Source organism: Myotis lucifugus, unplaced genomic scaffold (genome assembly GCF_000147115.1).
Source record: "Myotis lucifugus unplaced genomic scaffold, Myoluc2.0 scaffold_268, whole genome shotgun sequence".
NCBI lineage: Eukaryota > Metazoa > Chordata > Mammalia > Chiroptera > Vespertilionidae > Myotis > Myotis lucifugus.
In genome coordinates this window covers 1,620,156-1,645,268 of record NW_005871316.1, presented here as the reverse complement: position 1 = coordinate 1,645,268, position 25,113 = coordinate 1,620,156, and the positions used below count along the sequence as shown (strand labels likewise).

The window sequence follows — 25,113 nt, the reverse complement described above, 5'->3', positions numbered from 1 at the left end:
TATACAAGCAATATATAAATTGATTGCTATAATCACTTGATGTGATACAGTATAAATATGCTGTGGTTTGTTGTTATGAACAGATATTCAGCAGTTATGGCCATTGCATGTAACTTCTAAGTACTGTAGCCTCTGGGTATTGGGGGTGGCAGGGGCAGGTTGCGGTGCATTTCCATCCTGGTAAACCCTTCATAGTACTCAACTCTGTATCGCTCAGTATACATTACTGTTACTAAAAAAAAAAAAAAAAAGGAAAAGGAAAAGAAAGGAAGAGGGAGGCCCAGGCCTCCAGCTGGCGATGCTGTGGCAGGTGTGCAGCCGGCCAGCAATAGCCCACAGAGGGAGGCCCAGGCCAGCCAAGCCATCATACCCCATGCCTGTCACCTATAGAGGGAGGCGACTGGTTGCAGGGGAGCTGGCGGGCAGTGCTGCACAGATGGCAAGCAGTGGCAGTGGTGGGATGGGGCCAGCTGCCTGCAGCCAGGGGAAGGAAAGCCCCGATAGGCCCTAATCTCAAGCCAGGCCTAGGGACCCTACCCGAGGGGTCCCGGATTGTGAGAGAGTGCAGACTGGGCTGAGGGACCGCCCTCCCGCCACCACTGAGTGCACGAATTTTTGTGCACCTGGCCTTTAGTAAGTTTATAATTCTTTACCACTTTTGGCCTTGTGTGTTCCTCCTTCAGCGACCCTAACAAATACCAATAAGAAAATTTAAAACATTAACTGGATTTGATAACATGAAGGCCATTGATTACATTACTAAGAGCAGTTTTACTTAAGTGGGAGCAAAGAATGAAGTACAATTTCTATTAAAGCAGTTTGAGTAATAAATAAGTAGTAAGATAGCGGACTATGATAAACTGAAATTTTATCACAATAATACCAATAAAAACAAACCTTAAAAAATGAGTATAATAAACAATGTGATTGGGGAAAAAAATATAAAGAGAATCCACTACCTTTTGTGTATATTAGGTAAAGATAGCTTCTGTATATTGGCCCTGTGTTGTTTATTTACACGAGGCTGAGACCCACTAGCTGAAAAGAGCCCTGGCATGAAACCAAAACTTTACACATCAGTTGTTTTAAACATAGCTCAGACAAGCAGGTTTTTAGCCATTTAGAGCTTGCCTGCTTTGCTTAACATGAAACTGTGTCCAAAATCCGCTTGCCACACACAAAATCAGCCTTGGGCTATAAAGATGCTAAGTTGCTGCTACCCTTTGGAATTTTCTGACCTAGCATCTCCCTGCCAGGCTGTATGCTACAGCATGACAACATACAAAAGCCCTCTAGACACAAAACCCCCTCTCTCATGCTTTTATGCCCCAGGAGTTCCCTTACCTCCTCTCCTGCTCGATGGTGGATGGTGGCCCTCATGGCCTTAAGCCTCTGGATGGTCTCACACTATTAGGGCCTTCTGCAGACCTGGCAAAGTATTGCCCAAATAAAGCTTGTGTGATAGTGCCACCTCGTGGCCATAGTTTTTTTCTTGATCAGTCCTGAAATGTTCAAATTCACCTCCTTACACTACATCATAATAAAAGTAAAAACTCTCTGGGAGAACCAAGATGGCGGCATAGGTAAACACCTGTACTTGTTGCCTTCCACAACCATTTCAAAATTACAACTAAAATACATGACAACTATCATCCAGAACTGCGGGAAACCTGGCTGAGTGGAAGAACTACAACTAGAAAAATAAAGAAGAAAGAGCATTGAGACTGGTAGGAGGTGCAGAGGCATGGAGGTGCAGAAGGGGCTGGCACCCAGGTGTTCCACTTTTTAATTGGGAGGGAGATACAAGCTCCCACGTACTCTGAGCTCCAGTGTCGGGCGAGACTTTGGGGGACTCAGACACATATGGGGAGAAACTGAACTGTCTGGCATCAGGGCAGGAACGCAGGGGCAGCTTTCTTCTAGATGGAGGTGCGCACAGCAGCTGTCAGACCTCTCCAGTGCAGGACTGACTAGCAGCCATTGCTGTTTGCGCCTCCATAGAGACTCCCTGAGTCCCCACCCCAATTTACAACCCTACCCAAGCTGTGTGCAGCGGCTTTTGCATATGAATGACCTGTCCTTTCTCAGCCTAAAACCCGTCAAACTGCAGCTGGGTCAGAGAGCCCCAAAGCTATCTAAAGAAGGCAAAGGCCAGCACTGGTCCCCACAGCCTATTGGCCTGGAGGGAAACAAACACAGGAAACAGCCAAACTGTGGAGACAAAGAAACGTGTCACAAATGGAAGAAAGCAAACTACTGGATATAGAGTTCAAAATCACAGTTATAAGGTTACCCAAGAATCTTCTAGAAAGCTCCGAGAAACTTAGACCTTCAAGGAACTTAGTGAGACCTTCAAGGATTTTAGTGAGAATGCCAAAAAAAATGGAAAAGGACCAGTCAGAAATTAAGCATACACTGACTGAAATAAAGAATAATACACAGAGATTCAACAGTAGAGTAGAGGATCCCAAGAATCAAGTCAAAGATCTGAAAAACAAGGAAGCAGAAAACACCCAACCGGAAGAGCAAAAAGAAAAAAGAATCCAAAAATATGAAGATAGTGTAAGGAGCCTCTGGGACAACTTCAAGCGTACCAACATCCGAATTATGGGGGTGCCAGAAGAAGAGAGAGAGCAAGATATTGAAAACCTATTTGAAGAATAATGACAGAAAACTTCCCCTACCTGGTGAAAGAAATAGACTTATAAGCCCAGGAAGCACAGAGAACCCCAAACAAAAGGAATCCAAAGAGCACAACACACCAAGACACATCATAATTAAAATGCCAAGGGCAAAAGACAAAGAGAGAATCTTAAGAGCAGCAAGAGAAAAGCAGTTAATTACCTACAAGGGAGTACCCATATGACTGTCAGCTGATTTCTCAACAGAAACTATGCAGGCCAGAAGGGAGTGAAAAGAAATATTCAAAGTGATGAGTAGCAAGAACCTACAACCAAGATTACTCTACCCAGCAAAGCTCTCCTTTAGAACTGAAGGTCAGATAAAGAGCTTCACAGACAAGAAAAAGTTAAAGGAGTTCATCACCACCAAACCAGTATTATATAAAATGCTGAAGGGTATTTTTTAAGGAATAAGAATAAGAGGAGGAAGAAGAAAAAGGTAAAGGTAAAAAATTATGAACAACAAAGTGACAACAAATACATATCTATCAACAAGTGAATCTAAAAATCAAATGAATAAAAAATCTGATGAACAGAATAAACTGATGAATGAAATAGAATCAGGAGCATGGAAATGGAGTGGACTGACAATTCTCTGGGGGAAGGGGATGTGGGGGGGTGCGGTAAGAGATGGGACAAAGATCTTATATGCATGTACACAGTACCTATGGACATGGACAGTGGGGTGGTGAGGGCCTGGGGTGGGGTAGGAACCAGGTGGAGGGGAGCTATGGGGGGAAAAAAGAGGGACATCTGTAATAATCTGAACAATAAAATGTTTTTTAAAAAGTAAAAAGTCTCTAAGAAGATACACTGATCCTAAAATTGTAGATACCTAATAACACATCCCCCAAATAAAGTTAATTAAATTATAGTAATTTAATTAGAAGGAAAAATTGTAGAGATAATTTTTTAAAAAAAGATCAATGTTTGCGATTCAATTTCAATACAAAATGGAAGGAGAGAGGAATGTGTATGGCACACAAGGGATCCACTGGGGGATCTTTAGGTAACCTCTTGTTTAATTTTGATGGCTTGATTTAAGTAGACAAGTGCAGTATGTGCATGGTATCCAACATGCAGTGGAGAAGGAATGATGGCTTGGGCTCAGGCACCTCAGGGATGAGGATCTGGGTCTGTCCACCAGATAAGTGATAGCTGAGGGTGAGACGAATGTAGAACAGACAGCACATGGATAGCAGAGGAGGGAGACGATCAGTTGAGGGTGCAAGACCAGCTGCTGAGCTAGCTAAGACACTGTAGTTCATTCCACTAACGTTCTCTCATAAATTTCCCCAGCAAAAGAAACCAACCAGAACCCTGGAGGAGCTTTTCTTAGATGCAGTGAAATCATATGTAACAATAGACAAAAATGGCACAAGGGATGGACAGCAGTGTATTCTTTGGTGTATATAAAATTGAGGCACTCATTCCCCTGACATCTTCAAGTGTTCTCTGTTGAGAGCTCATAACCAAGTCCCTCAGATAAAAGGAACTGTGTCGCCCAAATTACACTTCCTCCCAAGGACAGTACACATCCAATGGCTACTTGATGGGAGTTTATATTAATTGTTGCCAACAGACTTTTAAGTAATATGTTGTGAGTGAAAGAAAAATTGAGTTAGATGAGCTGTTGGAGAACTGTTGGTGAGCAGACAGGAAATAATGATCATGTGGTCAGTGGGGGCCACTGAAATTCAGAGGGTTATTCAAGCAAAAAGCAACTGAGATAGGTGCCTATTCTGTATTAGGAAGCAATTCAACCTGATGGATTACTTTAAATGTTCCAAGGGTATTTACAGATTTATTTTGTTCTTGAAATATGTAAATACTAAGAACACATTCTATTTTACATTTTTTATTAAATTAACTTTGTAATAAAAATCATAGAAAAGCTCTGTAATCAAATCACATGTTTATTCAGTCCTTGCTTCTGTGTAGTCTTCACATATTTGTATCTTTTAATTTTTGTCTTGAGTAAGAAAATTCATTAGAAGAAGCAGGCAGGTGATGACAAATGAACTTTTAATGAAGTGCTCATTATGATAATTCTTGTTTTGTTTGGTTTGGACTACAGCGTGCAAGTAATCTGGGCCCCAGTATGTTAATAAGCAGAGCTCCATTTGGAGCTGTGATCAAGATGGCTAAAAATGCTATTGTCATCACATCCTTCGCATATGGTTCCAAGTGGGGTGAGCTGATTCTTGCAGTTTCTAGAGCCAGAGGACCTAACACAGCCTGCATTTGGGTGGTGGGTGGGTGAGGGAAGATGAGGCATAATGAAAAATGTTAAGCAAGTTAACATATAATAAAAGCAAATGACTCTGTTAAAATAAGCAAAACCTGGTACTAGGCTAGTGATTTTCAACCATTATGCTGCAATAATTTTTAAAATATGCAATATTTGATTATTTTAGTCAGAAGCACTGACCTCTTTTCCCTTAGATTGTCAAATTAAAAAACATGACAACAGCCAACACAATAGCTGTCCAATGTGAATGAATCAAAATTACACCTATTCTTTTTTCGTAAAATTAATAAAAAATATAATACACTTTTTAGTGTGCTACAGAATTTTAGTAATTAGTTTATGTGTGCTATGAGACGAAAGAGGATGAAAATAGCTGTACTAGACTACTAGAAAAGAAGCAAGACAAAGCACTGAGGAATTTTCATGAGTTACTCATTAATGCTATGTTCTTCTTAGCAAATATCTCTAGACTAAGAGTGAAATAGTGACAAGTCAGCATGCAGACATTTTAGGGCTGATTTTGTATTTTTGTCATCTCAGCTTTCCCCTACTTAAATATATATAATTGAGTGCTTGTATGACTCTCAGAACCTTGAGTTGTAACTGAACCAAGGTTTTGCTTATTTGCTATTACCAAGTACCACTTGGTTCTTGGCTGCAACAAGACAATCCAAATACAAAGGTTTCTTAGGGTTCACTAGGATTTTGTTGATCATATTCTCCTTGTTCTTCCTACTTGGGAGGCAGTGTGATATAGTAAAACTGACAAGGAGTTTGGAATCCACAAACTGGGCACAGAGAGATTATGAACTAACTTGATTAAGGTTATAGGCAAGTAACATGGTATTCAAAACAGGCAGTCTGGCCCCATAGTCTGCTCTCTAACTATGACATAGAGAATTTTGTTGCCTGGAGGCTCACAAGCTTTTGTTTTGGAATAACAATGGAGAAAAGAATCTCAGGGAATCAAGACATTATGCTGCCAGGTGAAAAAGTCTAACAATAAGTAGTAATACCTTTTAGTAGGAGGGACTATCATTGAATTAGAGGACGAACTACATAATTCATTCATTCATTCATTCATTCTTGTAGGCATGTAATGGTTATTTATTGTGTACTTCTTGCTTCCCTGGCACTTTGCTAAGTGCAAGGGAAAAACAATGGTGGAAACCCTAGACATGGTTCTTATCCTTTCTGTGTTATCTAGTGGGAAGATTCAGTCAGTAATCAAATAGTCATACAAAATAAATGTGTAATTAATAATAATATATGTACATTCATCTGTGGTGGAGTGGGTGGAAGGAGAAGAAAATATATATTTTAAAGAGAACCAATGTCTCTCTATTTTAATATCATAACATTTAGCTCCACAATATTTAGCAATATTCAGTCTGCAATGTATCTCTATGACCGTTCAGTCCGTAGGCTGATGCTCTAACCACTGAGAAAACTGGCTAGGGCAATTTTTTTTCTTCAGATATACTCTTATTTTATGTTTTGGAAAAATAGAAAACATTTTTCATAAGTTAAGGAAGTATTTAATTAAAATTACACTTTTCAATTTCAGAAGAATTTATTTTAAAACTGAGATTTTTAAAGATTACATTAATTTTAATGAGTAGCTATGATCAATCAAACATTTTTAAAATAAGACTAATGGCCCACATATTATGATTGGACAAACAGTTGTCATTTAGAATTTTTAAAAATCAATACTAAAATTATTAGAATAACTAAATATGTTCTTACCTGGACTGTAGCTTTGGGTATCCATGACAGAGCAATAAATATTTTCTCCTTAAAATTAAAACCAGCAAAAGTCACCAAGAAAAATGTAGCAGAAATTCGAACCAATAAGGCCAAACTCATACAAGCAATAGAAATACCTACAACAGATAAAAAACAAATATAAATAACAAAATACTTGGGAAGAAGTGATTCTTTATATCTAGAGATATGATCTGTAAAAGTATTGAAAACTTTTAAGACTATTCCCTCTTTCGGTTTTTATTTTTAAGTAAACATAATAATCATAAAAAATACAAATATAATTGAGGCCTTTATGTAAAGCAGAAGAGGTTATCTGATGGTGGTGGTATCATGAAAAATAAGATAAATTGCATTTATTTAATTCTGAGCTAATAGACTTTGAACTTTTACTACAAGTGAAAGTATTAAACAGGTGCTGATAGAATCTAATATTTCCCCTCGGAAAAAAGTTCTAATCTCCATTTCCAATCTCTAATCTTCCTCCATTAGGGAAGATATGGGACTATCTTTGGTAACAAAGAGCACTTAGGGTAAAGAAGAACAAATGTATGTTACTGTCTCAACATGAGTTTCTGAAAAAGGCATCAAAGACATACTGTAAATAAAAATAAAAATTATTCATAATTTTCTTAAATATTTTCAACTCATATTTTTTGTGCTGTAATCATTCTTACCAATAGCATCTGATTTAAGAGCTTCAACAGATACTTCCAATCCAACCAAAGCAAAAAGAAGGGGTTTAAAAATATCCCATGCAAATGTAATAATTTTTTGAACTTCACTCTATATAAAAGAGAGTATATTTTTAGTTATTGTGGCATATAAAAATAACTGCATTTCAGAAACTTAAAGTCTATTTTATTACATAAAATTAAGATATTTATTTGTAGAAGAAATGTTAAACAATAAAAATTGAGTTGGGTCATTCTTTTACTCAAACACTTCGGTAGAATTTGACTAACAGAAATTCCAAAGCTATAAAATAAAAATATTTGGTAATTGTGTCATGAAACAAGTAAGGTCTTTGGAGCCCCAGACACATTTCTGATGGTTCAGCAAGAGTTCTAGCTTTTGTTTGCAAGGTAACAGAACGGAGACAGAACTACATCATGCCCAATGAGAACATACTCAAGATCAGGCAAACATTTTAGCTCTCAACATGAAAGTGAATCCTGATAGTCTTAAACTGTGAGGAAAAAAATTTTGGTAATCTATTAGGCTGTTTTGGAAGGACCCATTTTGAAAACTTGTTATTTTTTTTCCTTAAAGCCAAACCCAAAACATATTAAATTAATTAATTGATTGATTGATTTTTAGAGAAAGAGAGGAAGGGAGGGAAAAAGAAATAACGACTTGTTGTTCTACTGCACTTACTGTTTTTCATATGTGTCTTGAACAGGGATCAACCCACAACCTTGGCATATCAGGAGGATGCTCTAACTTACTGAGTTACTTGGCCAGGGCAAACGTTTAGATTTTTACTTGGTTGCTTGCCAGACCTCCCTTTCCGGGAATAAATCTCTCCCTGTTCTATCTGCTAGTGATGTGGTTACAGCAAAGACCCTGTAGACATAACAGTGCTGGCTCTTCTCCAGGAACTTGGATGAAGAGTTTCAGCCTAATCTGAACAGAAAATACATCAAACTTTGATCTCCTTTGTTTGGGGCAGAAACTATATTTTTAACTATTCCTTTTTTGTCTGTATTTTCTGATTGCCATTAATAGTAAGAGTGAAGTTTAAAAGAGGGAAAAACAAAAAACCCTACCCACAATATTACTCTTCCTTGCTTATAGCACATTATTCTATTTACTTTTTATTTTTACAGCCTATTTTCTTATTGTCAGATTTCCTTTATCACATAAAAATAGAATTCTAGTTTTCATTTTATTTATCTAATTATAATTTATCATTAACTATTTTTTATAATTATGGAATACTAAACAAAATGCCAGTATAACTTTTGGGTATGGAACTTCTCAAGCTGATTATAAAATTTTTCTAAAATTCAGGAATGGCCAAGTAATACCTTAAAAATAAATTCCATGGGAGGAAATCTATATTAGATTTTGAGACATAAAACTATGACCTATGATATAAAATAGACTTAGAGTATCTATCGGAAACATAAGTAGGATTAGGTTCCAGAAATGAACTTAGATATATTTGAGGGTTTAAGTCACATTAAAGAGGCATTTAAAGGTCACTGAATAATTAATGCTTAGTCAATAAATAATTTGGCAAAAATTGGCTATCCAATTTATACCCATTTCTATCCATATACAACTATTATATGTGTATATATGTATATCTATGAATACATATATAAACACATACATCTGCATCCTTATCTCACAGCATTCACAAAAATAAATTCCAGATGAATTAAAGAACCAATGCAAAAACAATAAAAACTACCAAAGTATGAGATGATAATATAGAAGATATTATAATGTTTATAATCTTGAGTAAAGAAATCATTCTTTAATAACATACTGAATACAAAATAAAAAAGGAAAAACTGACAGGATTGACTATAGGAAATATTGCAATACTATTGACTATATTCCTTGTGCTGCATTACATCACTGTGACTTATTTACTAGTGTCCCAGTGAACAAAATTTGTGCACAGGAGGGAGGGTTGGGGTTCCCCCAGCCCAGCCTGCACCCTTTCCGATCGGGGGCCCTTAGGGGATGTCCGACTGCCAGTTTAGGCCCTGTGGGATCAGGCTTAAACCGGCAGTTGGACATCCCTCTCTCAATCTGGGACCACTGGCTCCTAACTGCTCACTTGCCTGCCTGCCTGTTCGCCCGTAACCTCTCTACCTGCCTGCCTGCTTGCCCCTAACTGCCCTCCACTGCCAGCCTGATCTCGCCCCCAACTGCCTCTACCTGCCTGATCACCCCTAACTGCCCTCTCCTGCTGGCCTGATATCACCCCCAATGGTCCTCCCCTGCCAGCCTGATCTTGCCCCCAACAACCCTCCCCTGCCAGACTGATCTCACCCCCAACTGCCCTCCCCTGCCTGCCTGATCGCCCCTAACTGCCCTCCCCTGCTGACCTGATCTCGCCCCCAGCTGCCCTCCCCTGTCGACCTGGTTGCCCCCAACTTCCCTCCCCTGCCAGCCTGATCTCACCCCCAACTGTCCGCCCCGCTGACTTGATCGCCCCTAACTGCCTCTGCACCCCCTCTCCCCCCACCATGGCTTCATCCGGAAGGAAGTCAGACATCTGGAAGGTGGCTGGTCGACCCGGTCTAATTAGCATATTATCCTTTTATTAGTAAAGATGGATTATAGAGGATAGGATTGCTTAAATGGGGAGGGAGCCTATTTCAGCAGGAGGAGATGCTCTTGGCAGACAAAAATACATAATCCCTATATCTGGACTGATAGCCAGCCATATGCCCTATACTGCCAAACCAGTCATTAAAAATTGAACCACTTTCTTACACCTTACACCAAACAGCTGTTGCTCTTAAAACCCCTTCTCAGCCCCCACCTTAGGTTCTGCCTTCGCAGTACACCCAGATTAGGTTCTGATTTTTTGGTTTCCATGCCAGTCAGCGTCAGAAGCTCCACCTCCTAGGCAGCCATTAACTCCTTGCAGTTCACCCAGATTTGGTTCTGATTGGTGGGTTTCTATGTCAGTCAGCGTTGCCAGGCCTATCTCTGGGCCTGATCAGAGAGGCGGGGCTGATCAAGAGCCCCCGCAGAGGCCCGGAGAGAAATAGAGGTGCGGCTGCTGGCCAGGCCCGGAGAGAAAGAGAGTGGCAAGGGCTGACCAACACGGAGGCTACGAATCAGGCCCTGCTTCTCTTTCCAGGCCTCTCTCCGGACCTGATCTGCAGCCCCCTTGGCAGTAAGTGCTGGGTTGCCACACCTGCAGCAGCAGCAGTCAGTGATGGGTCACCACGGCAACCCAGCACTGACTGCAGGACTGACTTCTGGTCGGTCGAGCCTTTGGTCATTTTGGACGTTACGGACCCTGGGTTTTTATATCCTAATATATAAAAGCCCTGGGTCCATCATGACCAAAGGCTGGACCAACCAGAAGTCAGTCCTGCAGTCAGTCAGAGCTGGGTTGCCGTGGCGACCCAGCACTGACTGCTGTGGCTGCAGGCACAGTGACCCAGCACTGACTGCTGAGGGGGCTGCAGATCAGGCCTGGAGAGAGAAGCAAGGTCTGATCCATAGCCTGTGTGGCACCTGTTGATCAGCACTTGCCTCTCTCTTTTTCTCCCAGCGGGGCCAGCAACCACGCCTCCATTTCTCTCCAGGCCTCCACCAGGGCTGCTGATCAGCCCCACCTTTCTGATCAGGCCCTATTGATAGGCCCAGAGATGCTGACTGGCATAGAAACCAACCAATCAGAACCAAATTGGCCAGCAGGGGAGGGCAGTTGGGGGTGAGATCAGGAGAGCAGGGGAGGGCCGTTGGGGGCAATCAGGCCGGCAGGGGAGAGCAGTTGGGGGAGATCAGGAGGGTAGGCAGAGCAGTTAGGGGTGATCAGAAAGACAGGCAGAGGGGTTAGGGCAGGGGTGGGCAAACTTTTTGACTCGAGGGCCACAATGGGTTCTTAAACTGGACCGGAGGGCTGAAACAAAAGCATGGATGGAGTGTTTGTGTGAACTAATATAAATTCAAAGTAAACATCATTACATAAAAGGGTACGGTCTTTTTTTTTTGTAGTTTTATTCATTTCAAATGGGCCGGATCTGGCCCGCGGGCCGTAGTTTGCCCATGGCTGGGTTAGGGGCAATCAGGCAGGCAAGCAGAGGTAGTTAGGGGCGATCAGGCAGGCAGGAAGGCAGAGGCAGTTAAAGGCAATCAGGAAGGCAGGCAAGTGAGCAGTTAGGTCCTGCAGTCAGACATCCCCCAAGGGGTCCCTGATTGGAGAGAGTGCAGGCTGGACTGAGGGAACCACCCTCCTCCGTGCACAAATGTCATGCACCGGGCCACTAGTATTTGGAAAATTGCAAGTTTGTACCTTTTATTGTCCATTTTCATTCATTCTCCCACACCACTCCCTTCTGACAACCATCAGTTTGTTCTCTGTATCTATGGGTCTATTTTTGTTTTGTTTTTCAGATTACACATATAAGTGAAAGAATATAGTATCTGTCTTTCTCTGTCTGACTTATTTCTTTCCTTTTTAAAAAAATATATTTTATTGTTTTTTTAGAGAGGAAGGGAAAGGGATAGAGAGTTTGAAACATTGATGAGAGAGAAACATCGATCAGCTGCCTCCTGCACACTCCCTACTGGGGATGTACCCGCAACCAAGGTACATTCCTTGACCGGTTTCGAACCTGGGACCCTTGAGTCCACAGGCTGACGCTCTATACACTGAGCCAAACTGGTTAGGGCTGTCTGACTTATTTCACTTAGAACAGTGCTCTCCACATCCATCCATGTTGTTGCAAATGGTTAAGATTTTGGTCCTTTTTTAGCTGAATAATATTTCATAAATAATGTTATATAGTTTTTTTCCCCATCAGATTAAAAATAATAGAACTAGTGGTAATATTAGGGTGTTGATGGGTTGAGGTATTGGGGACTCTGCTAACCTGGTGGTAGTAAATAGTGTAAATATATAAAATCTTTTGAATGGAGAATTTGGCAGTCCCCATCAAAATAGAAATGTACCATTTTTGAAATTCAACAATTCTATTTCTAGGAATATATTCCTACAGAAGTACTTGTACACTTGCAAAAACACACAGGAACAGGACTGTTCATGGCAGCACTGTTTATAATAACAAAAAGTGGAAATGATCTAAATGTCTACAAATAGAGGACTGATTAGAGGAAATAATTCTGAGATGGGGTGTTTGATATTTGGGAGTGGGGAGGAAAAAGGAGTATTTTACAATTTATTTTGTATGTGTATTGTTTAATCTTTTATGAGAATGTTTTCATGTCCTAACTGTATATCTAAAATTTTAATTAATAATTAAATCAAAAAGTTATATAGTCGTATTGCATAAAACTTGGGGGGAAATAGGCCTGATGAGATAACTCAACTCCTGATTGTGTTTTAGTGTATATGTAGTTCCTTTTCTTAAATACTTTATCTTCTTTATTGACTTATAAAGTCCCTCCAAGACATACATTTTTGGAACATCTTCCAACCAGAATGAGAAGGTTTCCTAAATGTCCATTATAATGTAAAAAAGAAATCAGTTGTTTTACCTATAAAAATTGTGTATTAAAAATATTCACCCCTCTATATCAAAATAAAAAGCTTCTGCACAGCAAAAGAAACCATCAACAAAACAACAAGAAAGCCCACTGCATGGAAGAACATATTTGCCAATGTTATCACCAATAAGGGTTTAATCTCCAAAATTTATAGGGAACTCATACAACTTAACAAAAGGAAGATAAACTATCCAATCAAAAAATGGGCAAAGGACCTAAATAGACACTTTTCAAAAGAGGACATTCAGAAAGCCAAGACACATATGAAAACATGCTCAAAGTCACTAATCATCCGAGAAATGCAAATCAAAACAACAATGAGGTACCATCTCACACCTGTCAGAATGGCTATCATCAACAAATCAACAAACGACAAGTGCTGGAGAGGATGCGGAGAAAGGGAACACTCGTGCACTGCTGGTGGGAATGCAGACTGGTGCAGCCACTGTGGAGAACAGTATGGAGTTTCCTCAAAAAACTAAAAATGGAACTCCCTTTTGACCCTGTGATCCCACTTCTAGGAATATATCCCAAGAAACCAGAAACACCAATCAGAAAGGATATATGCACCCCTAGGTTCATAGCAGCACAATTCACCATAGCTAAGATCTGGAAACAGCCTAAGTGCCCATCAGCAGATGAATGGATTAGAAAACTGTGGTACATCTACACAATGGAATACTATGCTGCTGTAAAAAAGAAGGAATTCTTACCATTTGCAACAGCATGGATGGAACTGGAGAGCATTATGCTAAGTGAAATAAGCCAGTCAATGAAGGAAAAATACCACATGATCTCACTCATTTATGGATAATAAAGACCATTATAAACTTAAAAAAAAATATTCACCCTATCTGTGGTCCAATGTGCTCCTCCAATGAAAGTCAACATTATTGTGAATAATCCTCCAGCTCCATGTGTACCGATGCTATTGCTGACTAAGACGGCAGTTACACATGAACCCAAAATAAGGCCTGCTCTCTTCATTGTAATATTTGTCTAGAATTATATAAATTTTTATAAATTATTTACATTAAACATATAATACAACATTTACATTCTCTATCATTCATTATTGACCTTTTGATACTATAATATGTTATATTAAATAATGTATAAAATTTTGGCTTTCTTCCTCACCAAATATTTTAGTAGACTTGACAATAAGTGACAAAATTTATAATTATTAAGTTTCATCTTCTGCCACATGTTGGTAATGCCAGTAAAATGGTTAAAATATTTTAACTGTAAGTGACAAAGGAAAGAAGAGAGCAATATAACCTGTAGTTCTATATAACATATCCAACGGATTCTTAAAAATAAATTTCTGAAAATCTCATTAGCTATGACAATTATTAGAGGCAAATCAAAATGGACATTACAGAAATACAAGAGTAGTGGCGCATTCTTTTTTTTTTTTTTTTTTTGCACATTCTTTAGGGCAGGTAAGGATTGAGTTTAATAGTGTTGCCTCAGTCAAAGAGAGTGGGAGTAAATTTAACTCAGAAAATATAAGGAGGTAAATGGGAATCTATCTCTCCTAAAATGTTCAAAGGAAAGTGTGAGTTAAGAAAGATTAGAAAAAGTTGTCAGAAATCAGTAGGCAATTTAGTGAGAAAGGGGTGGGATGGAATGGAAATGGTATTCTGATTTAATTATATATATATTTTAAAAGTATCCATTGCAAAGTATTATGCCAGGGGTCCTCAAACTATGGCCTGCGGGCCACATGCAAATACAAATATTGTATTTGTTCCCATTTTGTTTTTTCACTTCAAAATAAGATATGTGCAGTGTGCATAGGAATTTGTTCATAGTTTTTTTTTAAAACTATAGTCCGGCCCTCCAACGGTCTGAGGGACAGTGAACTGGCCCCCTGTTTAAAAAGTTTGAGGACCCCTGTATTATGCATTAGGAAGCTTAATTTTAAAACCAAAAGCATAGTAAAAAGATATATTATCTCTGTCACAGCAGAACAGGTTTCAAAAAATATATTTTTAAAGGTTTTTAGTCAGTAAGTACATCATCCTTTATAAAAGGTGTATATATATTTTTTCTGTCAACAACTTCATTACATTTATAAATACAAGATTTACACAGCATTCCATCAAAAAAAATTTTCCCTAATATTCCTTATTTGCCAAGTCCAGAAGCAAAGACATTAGCCAAGGCCATTGACTCCTATCAATCAGAACTGTGCTCAGTTTAAAGCAAAGTAGGCAATGGAGGCTACACTTTTGGGGAAGGACAATAAATATTAAATGTAATATTTCATGGATATTCTAAAAGTTCAAATTTTGCAAAAAAATAACCAATACTATACTTCTAAAGGTTGAGTAATTTTTTATTTACCTGATCTTCACTTGGAAAATATCGAAGACAAATTCCCCAAAATGTTCCTAGTAGCACACCCAAAATTACATCCCGAAAAGAATTTAAGAGATCATGAAGTATGCCACCTATAAGGGCACACATAAGGAAAAATGATCATAGAGAAATATTTTTACATTCCCAACACATCAGAAAATCAAACGTAGGTGATTTATGAAGAAAGGTATGTATTTTATAGAACAAATATAGAAAAATGAATATTTAATATTAACAAATATAAAAAATGTATGCAGATCTATTTGATACATTAAATGTGTACTCTTAAATAATTTAGTACAAACAATTCAGAAATGTTTATTGAATAAATAGGCCGGAAAACAAAGAACTAATACACTACAATGTGCTCCCCTTACACACCGTGACTACAAGATCAAGTGAGGTAGCAGAATGGACAGAGATTGACAAAGAAGCACCTCTGGCACCTAGCACAAGGCTGGTAATATTTCTTTTCTGATGTATGATTATGACAAAGGAAGAAATTATCTACACTAATAAAAGAGAAACATGGTAATTAGCGTACGACCGCTACCCTTCCCATTGGCTAATCAGGGAGATATGCAAATTAACTGTCAGCCAAGATGGCGGCCGGCAGCCAGGCAGCTGATGCGAACAGGGAGGCTTGCTTCCTTCAGTGACAGAGGACTCCAACGTTCCCCACCTGCCTTGCCGGCCTCTGAGCTTCAGTTGGAAACATTGTAACATTTATAGAAGCTAAACAAAACCCCAGAAACCTCCTGTCAGTCAGCCGGGATCTCAGAGCTGGAGTCACAACATTGTTTCGAATACAGAAAACAAAGGCCAGAAACCTGCTTTCAGCCGAGCCTCAGAGAGAAAGCTGGCTCTCAGCTCCAGTGACAGCCATAGAAGGTAAATAAATGCCAGAATAAAAAAAAAAGAAAAAAAGGAGAGGTTTGGAGCTTTAGTCGCCCGCCAGCCTGAAAACGGCCCTCAGCCCCTCACCCAGACTGGCCAGGCACCCCAGTGGGGACCCCCACCCTGAAGGGTGTGTGACCAGCTGCAAACAGCCATCATCCCCTCATCCAGGCTGGCCAGGCACCCCAGTGGGGACCCCACCCTGAAGCAACAAGATGGCGGCTAATTTGCATACTGAAGGCAGGCGGCAGCAGGCAAGGCTGTCTGCGGTCTGAGACCCGGATCTGTGACCCTGCCGGGCGGGGGGCACCGAGGGAGGCTGTCCACAGTCCAGGACCTGGATCTGTGACCCTGCCGGGCGGGATCAGCAGAGCCTCGAGGCCTCCCAGCACCGGGATCAGCGTGACAGGGGGCAGCGCCCAAACCCCGATTGCCCTGCGGCTGTGTGTGTGACAGGGGGCAGCGCCCCAACCCCCTGATCGGCCCTGCTCTGTGTGTGACAGGGTGCGGTGCCCCAACCCCCCCCCCCCCCACCGGGCCCTGCTCTATGTGAGACGGGGTAGAAGCCATAACCTCCCCATCGGCCCTGCCCTGAGTGTGACAGTGGCGGCGCCCCAACCCCCTGATCGGCTCAGCTCTGTGTGTGACAGGGTGGACCTCCCCAACCCCTTATCCGCCCTTCTCTTTCCATGACCGGGTAAAAGACCCCAACCCCCCTGAAGGGGCCCTGCTCTGTGAGTGACAAGGGGGCAGCGCCCCAACTCCATGATCGGCCCTGCTCTGTGCGTGACAGGGGGTGGCGCCGCAACCTCCCCATTGACCCTTCCCTTGAGTGTGACAGGGGGCGGTGCCCCAACCCCCCAATTGGCCCTACCCTGAGCGTGACTAGGGGTGGCATCGCAACCTTCCGATCTGCCCTGCTCTGTGCATGACAGGGGGTGGCGCCCCAACTCCCTAATCGGCCCTGCTCGGAGCCCAACCAGGGGCTGCACCTAGGGATTGGGCCTGCCCTCAGCCACCCGGGAGCAGGCCTAAGCCAGCAGGTCGTTATCTCCTGAGGGGTCCCAGACTGCGAGAGGGCACAGGCTGGGCTGAGGGACCCCCTCTCCCCTCCCCCAGTGCACAAATTTTTGTGCACTGGGCCTCTAGTTTAAATATAAAAAGAACAACCTGGCTGGTGTGGCTCAGTGGTTGAACATTGACCTATGAACCAGGAGGTCATAGTTCAATTCCCAGTCCGGGCACATGTCCAGGTTGGAGGTTTGATCCCCAGTGTGGGCATGCAGGAGGCAGCTGATCAATGATTCTCTTTCATCATTAATGTTTCTATCTCTCTCTCCCTCTCCCTTCCTCTCTGAAATCAATAAAAAATAAATATCAAAAGAACAATATAACAGTAACAACATAAAAAAAGATTTATTCTAGGGTCAATCCTGGGACTATTCAAAGGTCAACTGAGTCATCAATATATTTTATGCAACCACACCTGTATAGAATAGTACTTAAAAGTGTGGGTCTGGGGTCAAACAGTCAGATTGGCTACCCTACTTAATGGATTTGTGACTTTGAGCTATTTATTTATTTATTCATTTATTTAAATCCTCACCTGAGGATATTTTTTCGAAGGAGAACTGCCAGGGGGAGAGAGAGAAACATCAATGTGAGAGAGACACATTGACTGGTTGTTTCCCACATACAACCGACCTGGGCTAGGTCAAAACTGTAACTGAGGTATGTGCCCTTGACTAAGAATGGAACATGAGACCCTTTGTTTGACAGTCTGATGCTCTAACTCAGGGGTGGGCAAACTTTTTGACTCGAGGGCCACAATGGGTTCTTAAACTGGACCGGAGGGCGGGAACAAAAGCATGGATGGAGTGTTTGTGTGAACTAATATAAATTCAAAGTAAACATCATTACATAAAAGGGTACGGTCTTTTTTTTTTTTTGTAGTTTTATTCATTTTAAACGGGCCGTAGTTTGCCCACGGCTGTTCTAACTACTGAGCAAAACCAGCCAGGGCTGAGCAAATTATTTAACCTTGTCTACAAAATGAGCATAGCACTATTGTGACCATTAAATGGGTGGAAACATCAATGGAACTTAAAACAAGTATGAAGCAATTACCCAATAATATTGTTGTTCACTGTTTACCCTAAGTGTTTGCCATAATGGCTGGCACAATGGAAGAGGAAGGAACACAGATATATATATACACATACATATTTTAGTTGATTTTTAGAAAGTGGAAAGGAGAGGGAGAGAGAGAGAGAGATCGATGAGAGAACTTGCCCTCCTGCATGCCCCTACTGGGGATCAAGAACCCCTACTGAGGATCAAGCCTGAAACCTGGATGTTGTGCCCTGACCCAGGAATTGAACCAACAATCTTTTGGTGCATGGAACGATGCCCAACCAACTGAGCCACGCCGGCCAGGGCCAGAAATATTTTCTGAGAGAATAACTGATACCATTAATGAAGGAAAAGATGACCAGATTTGTTAACAAAAATTTTAGAACTTCTGAATAGCAAAAAAAAAAAAGAACTCTCATAAATTTAAGTCAAATTAAAATTGGGGAAACCTAAGAATATAATACAAAGGGTTATCATTTTTAATTTTATGAAGAATCTTGGTAAATCAAAAAGAACAAAAGATTAACACACCTATAAGGCAAAAGATTCCAAGAAAAGCAATATAAAACATGACAAAATGTCAATGACCGATAAACATGAATATTTGTTTAACATCACTAGTAGAAAAAGTACTCCATTTAAAGTGGTCTCACTTTTCACCTACCAAATTAGCAAGGGAAAAAGAGACGAATAATATCTAGTTTTGAAAAGGGTGAAGAGAAAGTGGCAAACTTGTGCACCGTGGTAGGACATGACAATGCAGCAATACATTTCAAAAGCTTATTAACTCTATATATTTTTTAGCTCAATGATTATTCTTTTAAGATTAAGAAATTATTAATTTTAAGTACAACTTTAGTTATAAGATGTTCATGCAAATATTATTTTAATAGAAACTATAGGAGTCAACTTCAGTTTTCAACAAGAAATTGTGATACAGATAATTGAGTACTATGCAATCATTACAGTGTCATAGAAATCTATTTACTGAAGAGAAACATGTGTGCAATATACAATTAAGTGCAAAACAATCCTATATAATAAAAGCCTAATATGCAAATTGTCCCCATGGGTGGTCATTCGACCCGGAGAATGGGAGTTTGACCACTCTCTATGACGTGCGCTGACCACCAGGGGGTGGCGCGAAACATGGCGGGTGTCAGCGATGTGCTGCAACCTCTCACCAGCTACCTGGGGACGGAGTGACGGGGACAGAGGTGCAGTGAGAATGTGAGGTGTCTGCCGAGCTTGCTCTCACTCCTCCTGCTCCCCTCCCCTGGGACGCCAGGGCTTGCGCTCAGGTGATGGGCGCCCATGAGCCTGCCCCACACCTGCACTGCCTCTTCGCTCCCTGTGGGTTTGAGCAGGAGCTAGTCTGTGAGGCTGGCCGGGAGAGAGTGCACTGCCTGCCCAGCTTCCATGCAGCACCGCTGGGCAGCCAAGAGGCCTATACTGCATCCTGGCCTGCCGCGTCCGGCCGCACTCATCGCATCTCCACATGGAAACTCAGGCACCATGACTCAGGTGCAGGGGGGTGCACAGGAATCTGGGGGCCCAAGTGCAGCCCAGTGCCCAGAGGTCAGCTGGGACCTGCCCTTCCACGCTAGACACTCATGCTTCGATCGCTGGCTAGGTCTAGGGACCGCACCTGTGCACAAATTTCGTGCACCAGGCCTCTAGTTCAGGTTACAATCAAGTATGGTCAATGTTCAATAATTTTATAAGAATACTAGAGGCTCGGTGCACGAAATTCATGCACTGAAGGGGAGGTGTCCCTCAGCCTGGCCTGTGGCCTCTTGCAAACCAGGACCCCTCAGGGGATGTCCACCTGCAGTCAGACATCCCTCTCTGAGTCTGGGGCTCTCGCAGTCCCTTGCTCCTTACCACCTGCCTGCAGCAAAGGTGGGAGAGGCTCCCACTACTGCCACTTTACTTGCTAGCTGTGAGCCCGGCTTCTGGCTGAGTGGCACTCCCCCTGTGGGAGTGCACTGACCACCAAGGGGAAGCTCCTGCGTTGAGCATCTGCCCCTTGGTGGTCAGTGCATATCATAATGACCCATCATTCCACCAGTCATTTTGCCATTCTGTCAATTTGCATATTATGGTTTTATTATATAGGATTTGGAGCAGAGAGAAGAGAGAGAGAGAGAGAGAGAGAGAGAGAGAGAGAGAGAGAGATGATAGATAGGTAGATAGATAAATAGTTAGATTCTGGATAGACTTACATCAAAAGATTTGGAATTATTATTCCTGGGATATGACTGTTGCAGATTTTATTTTTATCTTTTCCCTTTTTAAAATGTATATCTTTTAATTTCAAGAGAAACTTTATACATTATTTTTAAACTTAATATTTTGGTGCTTCAATAATATAGGAGACTGAATTTCAAACATTGCTGATAACTAAAATCATTACTAAATGTGGAAATTTTTACTTTCACAATTTCTGTAGAGTGACATTCAAGACCAAATTAACACCTTGGGATTCAAAATTGGTGCAGGATCTTGTTCCACCACTACCAAAAGGTGCACAGTTGTCCACACTCTATATATTTAACTTGTCTTAATAACAGAGCAACCATCTATATCTATATATATAAAAAGCCAGCAACCATAACAATTTAACAACTGGCCGATTGGTTGCTATGATGCCCAGCCCCTGCCCCTGGCTGGCCCTGCCACTGATCAGCTTCTCCCAACCCGATTGAGGTGGCCAACTTCCCCAGGGCCCCTCGCCCAGGCCAGCCTCACCCCCCAACGGGAACCACAACACCAATGGGGACGTCGCCAGCCTGCAAACTGACCATGGTCCCTTGCCGAGGCTGGCCCTGCCTCCCAATGGGGATCCCCCACCCTGATGCGGGCATCGCCAGCCTGAAAATCACCCCATCCCCTCGCCCAGGCCAGCCCTGCCCCCAGCAGGGACCCCCCCACCCCAATCAGGGGCATGGCCCCTCACCCAAGCTGGCCTGCAAACCACCCATGGTCCCTGGCCCAAGCTAGCCCCGCCCCCAGAAGGGACCCCCCACCCCAATCAGGGGTGTGGCCCCTCACCCAGGAGGCCCCGCCCACAGCAGGGACCCCCACCCTGATTGGGGGTGTGGCCGGCCTGCAAACTACCCGCAGCCCCTCACCCAGGGAAACCCCACCCCAACAGTGGGTGTGGCTGACCTGCAAACCGCCTACAGTCCCTTGCCCCAGCCAGCCCTGCCCCCCACCCAGATCCAGGGCCCCCATCAGGGCAGGCCAGCTGGCCCCTCCCATGAACCAGGCCTCTATCCTTTATAATAAAAGGGTAATATGCAAATTGACCATAAAGGCAGAATAATCAAAACAACCCCTGGACCAGTCACTATGAGGTGCACTGACCACCTCTCAGTTCCTTTCCACAGCCAGCATGCTCCGATCACCTGATGATGAACGAGGAACCAAGCATGGGTGGCGGGGGATGTGGGCAGTGCCAAGCCAAGGCCTCCACCCCACTGGTCACCCCACACACAGAGGGCAACCCACAGTGGGGGCGGGGCTGGTGAGTGGGCAGTAACAGCTGACCTCTCAGTCCCTTCTTCTGGCCGTCAGGCACTGATCACCCTATGGCAAAAGGGGTGGGTGGCAGCACGGGTTGGGTGGCGGCAGGATTTGGGGCCAGCTGTGGGCAGCCGGGAAGGATGGCCCTGATCACAGGCCATGCCTAGAGACCGTACACGTGCACAAAATTTGTGTGCTGGGCCTCTAGTTTATTTATAATGATGTCCAAAGGTATATTTCAAAAATATCTATTAAATATATTAGTAGTATTAATAATATTACTGCTTAAATTTTTCTATTAAAAACTGATAAAATTCCAAAGCAACTTGAGCAGATAAATGGTAATAAAATGGTTATCAAATTAATTGAAATATTGTTATTAAAATGAAATAATTTGTATTAAGTAGTGGTTTCTTAACCCACTGAAATTTCCTCCCTTGTCTAAAATGAGCTTTTTATAAAGAATAAAAATATATTAAATTTATAAAAATGTTGTTTAATAACTGAAGGAATAAATAACAATAACAACAAAAAGTTATGAATTACATGGCAACGGTTATATTTTCTTGTTTACCTGTAGAGAAGACCATGCTCATGAATATACTGAATCCAGTGATAGCCAAGATGTCATCCACACTGCTAGCAGCCATTAGTAAGGTTGGAATGCCTTTCTCAACACCATATCCGTCTTCTTGCAATTGTAGCATGGAAGGGACAACAACAGCAGGAGAGACAGCACCTACTACAAAACTGAGAGAAGACTTTGAACACCAATTTTAAAACATCCACTTTACCAAATAGCTAATTTTATTAAAATTTATAGCAGATATATTTTTACAACTTTATGTTAAGTGTAAAAATTCAGCTTTTGAGTGAATGCCATTTAATGATGGTAAAATGTCTCTCTCACCCAGCCCCTGGCAATATTTGTCCTGGCTTATGTCACTCAGCATAATGTCATCAAGGCTCATCATGTTGTAGACCAGTGGTTCTCAACCTTCCTAATGCCTCGACCCTTTAATACAGTTCCTCATGTTGTGGTGACCCCCAACCATAAAATTATTTTTGTTGCTACTTCATAACTGCAATTTTGCTACTGTTATGAATCATAATGTAAATATCTGATATGCAGGATGTATTTTCATTGTTACAAATTAAACATAATTAAAGCATACTGATTAATCACAAAAATAATATGTAATTATATATGTGTTTTCCAATGGTCTTAGGCGACCCCTATGAAAGGGTCGTTCAACCCCCAAAGGGTCGCGACCCATGGGTTGAGAACCGCTGTTGTAGACAGTGACAAGATTTCTTTCTTCCTTCCTTCCTTTCTTTTTCTTTTTTTTTTTTTTACAGCTGAATTATATCCCATTGTATGTATATACCACATTTTCTTTACCTATTCATTTGTCAATGGTTATTTGGGCTTTTCCCACCTTTTGCCATTGTGAATACTGTTGCAACATCTCTCTAAAATCCTGCTTTCAATTCTCTTGGTTATATACTCAGAAATAGGATTATTAATTTTATGGTGATTCTATTTTTGTGTGTTTTTTGTTTTGTTTTGTTTTGTTTTTGAAGAACCTCTAAACTGGTTTCCAAGTTTTATTCCCAATAGTAGTGCACAAGAGTTCCAATTTCTGCATATCTTGGTCAACAACTGTTATTTTGGTTTGCTTGTTGTTGTTTTTAAACATGTTTTTATTGATTTTTAGAGAGAGAGAAAGGGAGAGGGATAGAGAGATAAAAACATCAATGAGAGGAACATCATCGATTGGCTGCCTCCTGCACTCCCTCTACTAGGGATCAAGTCCGAAACCTGGGCACGTGCCCTGACTGGGGATCAAACCAGCAACCTCAACCACTGAATTATATCAGCTGGGCTCTGTTTGTTTGTTTTTGAATAGTCACCACCCTAATCGGTTTGAGTTGATATTTCATTGTTAATTAGTATTTCTCTAATGATTAAAAATGTTGAGCACTTTCATAAGCTTGTTGACCATTTGTGTATCTTTTTTGGGCAAATGTTTATTAAAGTCATTTGCCATTATTTAGGTAGGTTTTTTTGTTTTTGAGTTGTAGGAATTCTTTATATGTTCTAAATATTAATTTCTTTTCAGATATATGTTTTGCAATTATTTTATCCCATTTTGTATGTTGCCTTTTTTAATTTTTTTTAAATATATTTTATTGATTTTTTACAGAGAGAAAGGGAGAGAGATAGAGAGTTAGAAACATCGGTGAGAAAGAAACATCGATCAGCTGCCTCCCACGTACATGCCCTTGACCGGAATCGAACCTGGGACCCCTCAGTCCGCAGGCCAACGCTCTATCCACTGAGCCAAACCGGTTTCGGCTGTATGTTGCCTTTTGTCTATGTTAGTGTTTCATTTGCTGTGCAGAAATTTTCAAGTTTTATTAAGTGCCATGTATTTTTGCTTTTGTTGACTGTGTTTTTAGTGTCAGATCTAAGAAATCATTGCCAAATTCAATGTCATGAAGCTAATACATGAAATTTGCTGGAATACAGTATTCTTGGTTGGCAGTGTTTCTTTTTTTCTTTTAGCATTTTGTTGTTGTTGTTAATACTCACCCAAGAACACTTTTCTATTGATTTTTTAGGGAGAATGTTAGAGAGAGGGAAAGACAGAGAGAAACATCAATGTGAGAGAAACACATCCATTAGTTGCCTTCTGAAAGTGCCCTGACCAGGGCTGGGGTCGGGGAGGAGCCTGCAACTTAGATATGTGCCCTTGACCAGAATTGAACCCAGGACCGTTTGGTCCACAGGCCGACGCTCTATCCACTGAGCCAAACAGGCTAGGGCTCTTTAAGCATTTTGAACCTTCCAGTACATTCTAGCCTACAAGTTTTCTGCTGAGAAATGCAATTAATATCTTACGGGAACTCTTGCTTTTTTTTCTGCTACTTTCAAGATTCTATCTATGACTTATGACAGTTTGAGTATAGTGTGTCTCAGTGTAAGTCTTTTTGGTTTTACTCAAGTGGAACGTCTTTGAGCTGCTTAAGTTTGTATGTCCATTTCATCTCTCAATTTGAAAGTTTTTACCCATTATTTCTTCAAATAGGCTTTATGACCATTTATTTCTCTCTCCTACTCCTAGAACTCCCATAATGTGTAGATTGGTCTATTAAAGGGTATCCTATAAGTCCTTAGGATCTCTCCACTTTCCTTTGTTCTTTTTTTTTTTCTCCACTGACTTGATTTCAAATAACCTTGGCATCAAGTTCACTAATTCTTTCTTCAGATTGATCCAC

General features: G+C 41.3%; 1 protein-coding gene across 1 annotated transcript in view; it reads right to left on the bottom strand.

Moving 5' to 3' along the window:
- Positions 1-4,721: 4,721 nt before the first annotated feature.
- LOC102418174 (sodium/hydrogen exchanger 9B1) overlaps positions 4,722-25,113 on the bottom strand; it is a 55,150-nt gene continuing 34,758 nt past the window's right edge. The window contains exons 5-10 of the mRNA XM_023762911.1: positions 22,406-22,581; positions 15,259-15,365; positions 13,756-13,905; positions 7,377-7,485; positions 6,682-6,818; positions 4,722-4,919 (exon numbers count right to left, since the gene is read on the bottom strand). Of these exons, the coding sequence (XP_023618679.1) occupies positions 4,722-4,919; positions 6,682-6,818; positions 7,377-7,485; positions 13,756-13,905; positions 15,259-15,365; positions 22,406-22,581 (877 nt within the window). The remainder of the gene's footprint in view (positions 4,920-6,681; positions 6,819-7,376; positions 7,486-13,755; positions 13,906-15,258; positions 15,366-22,405; positions 22,582-25,113) is intronic.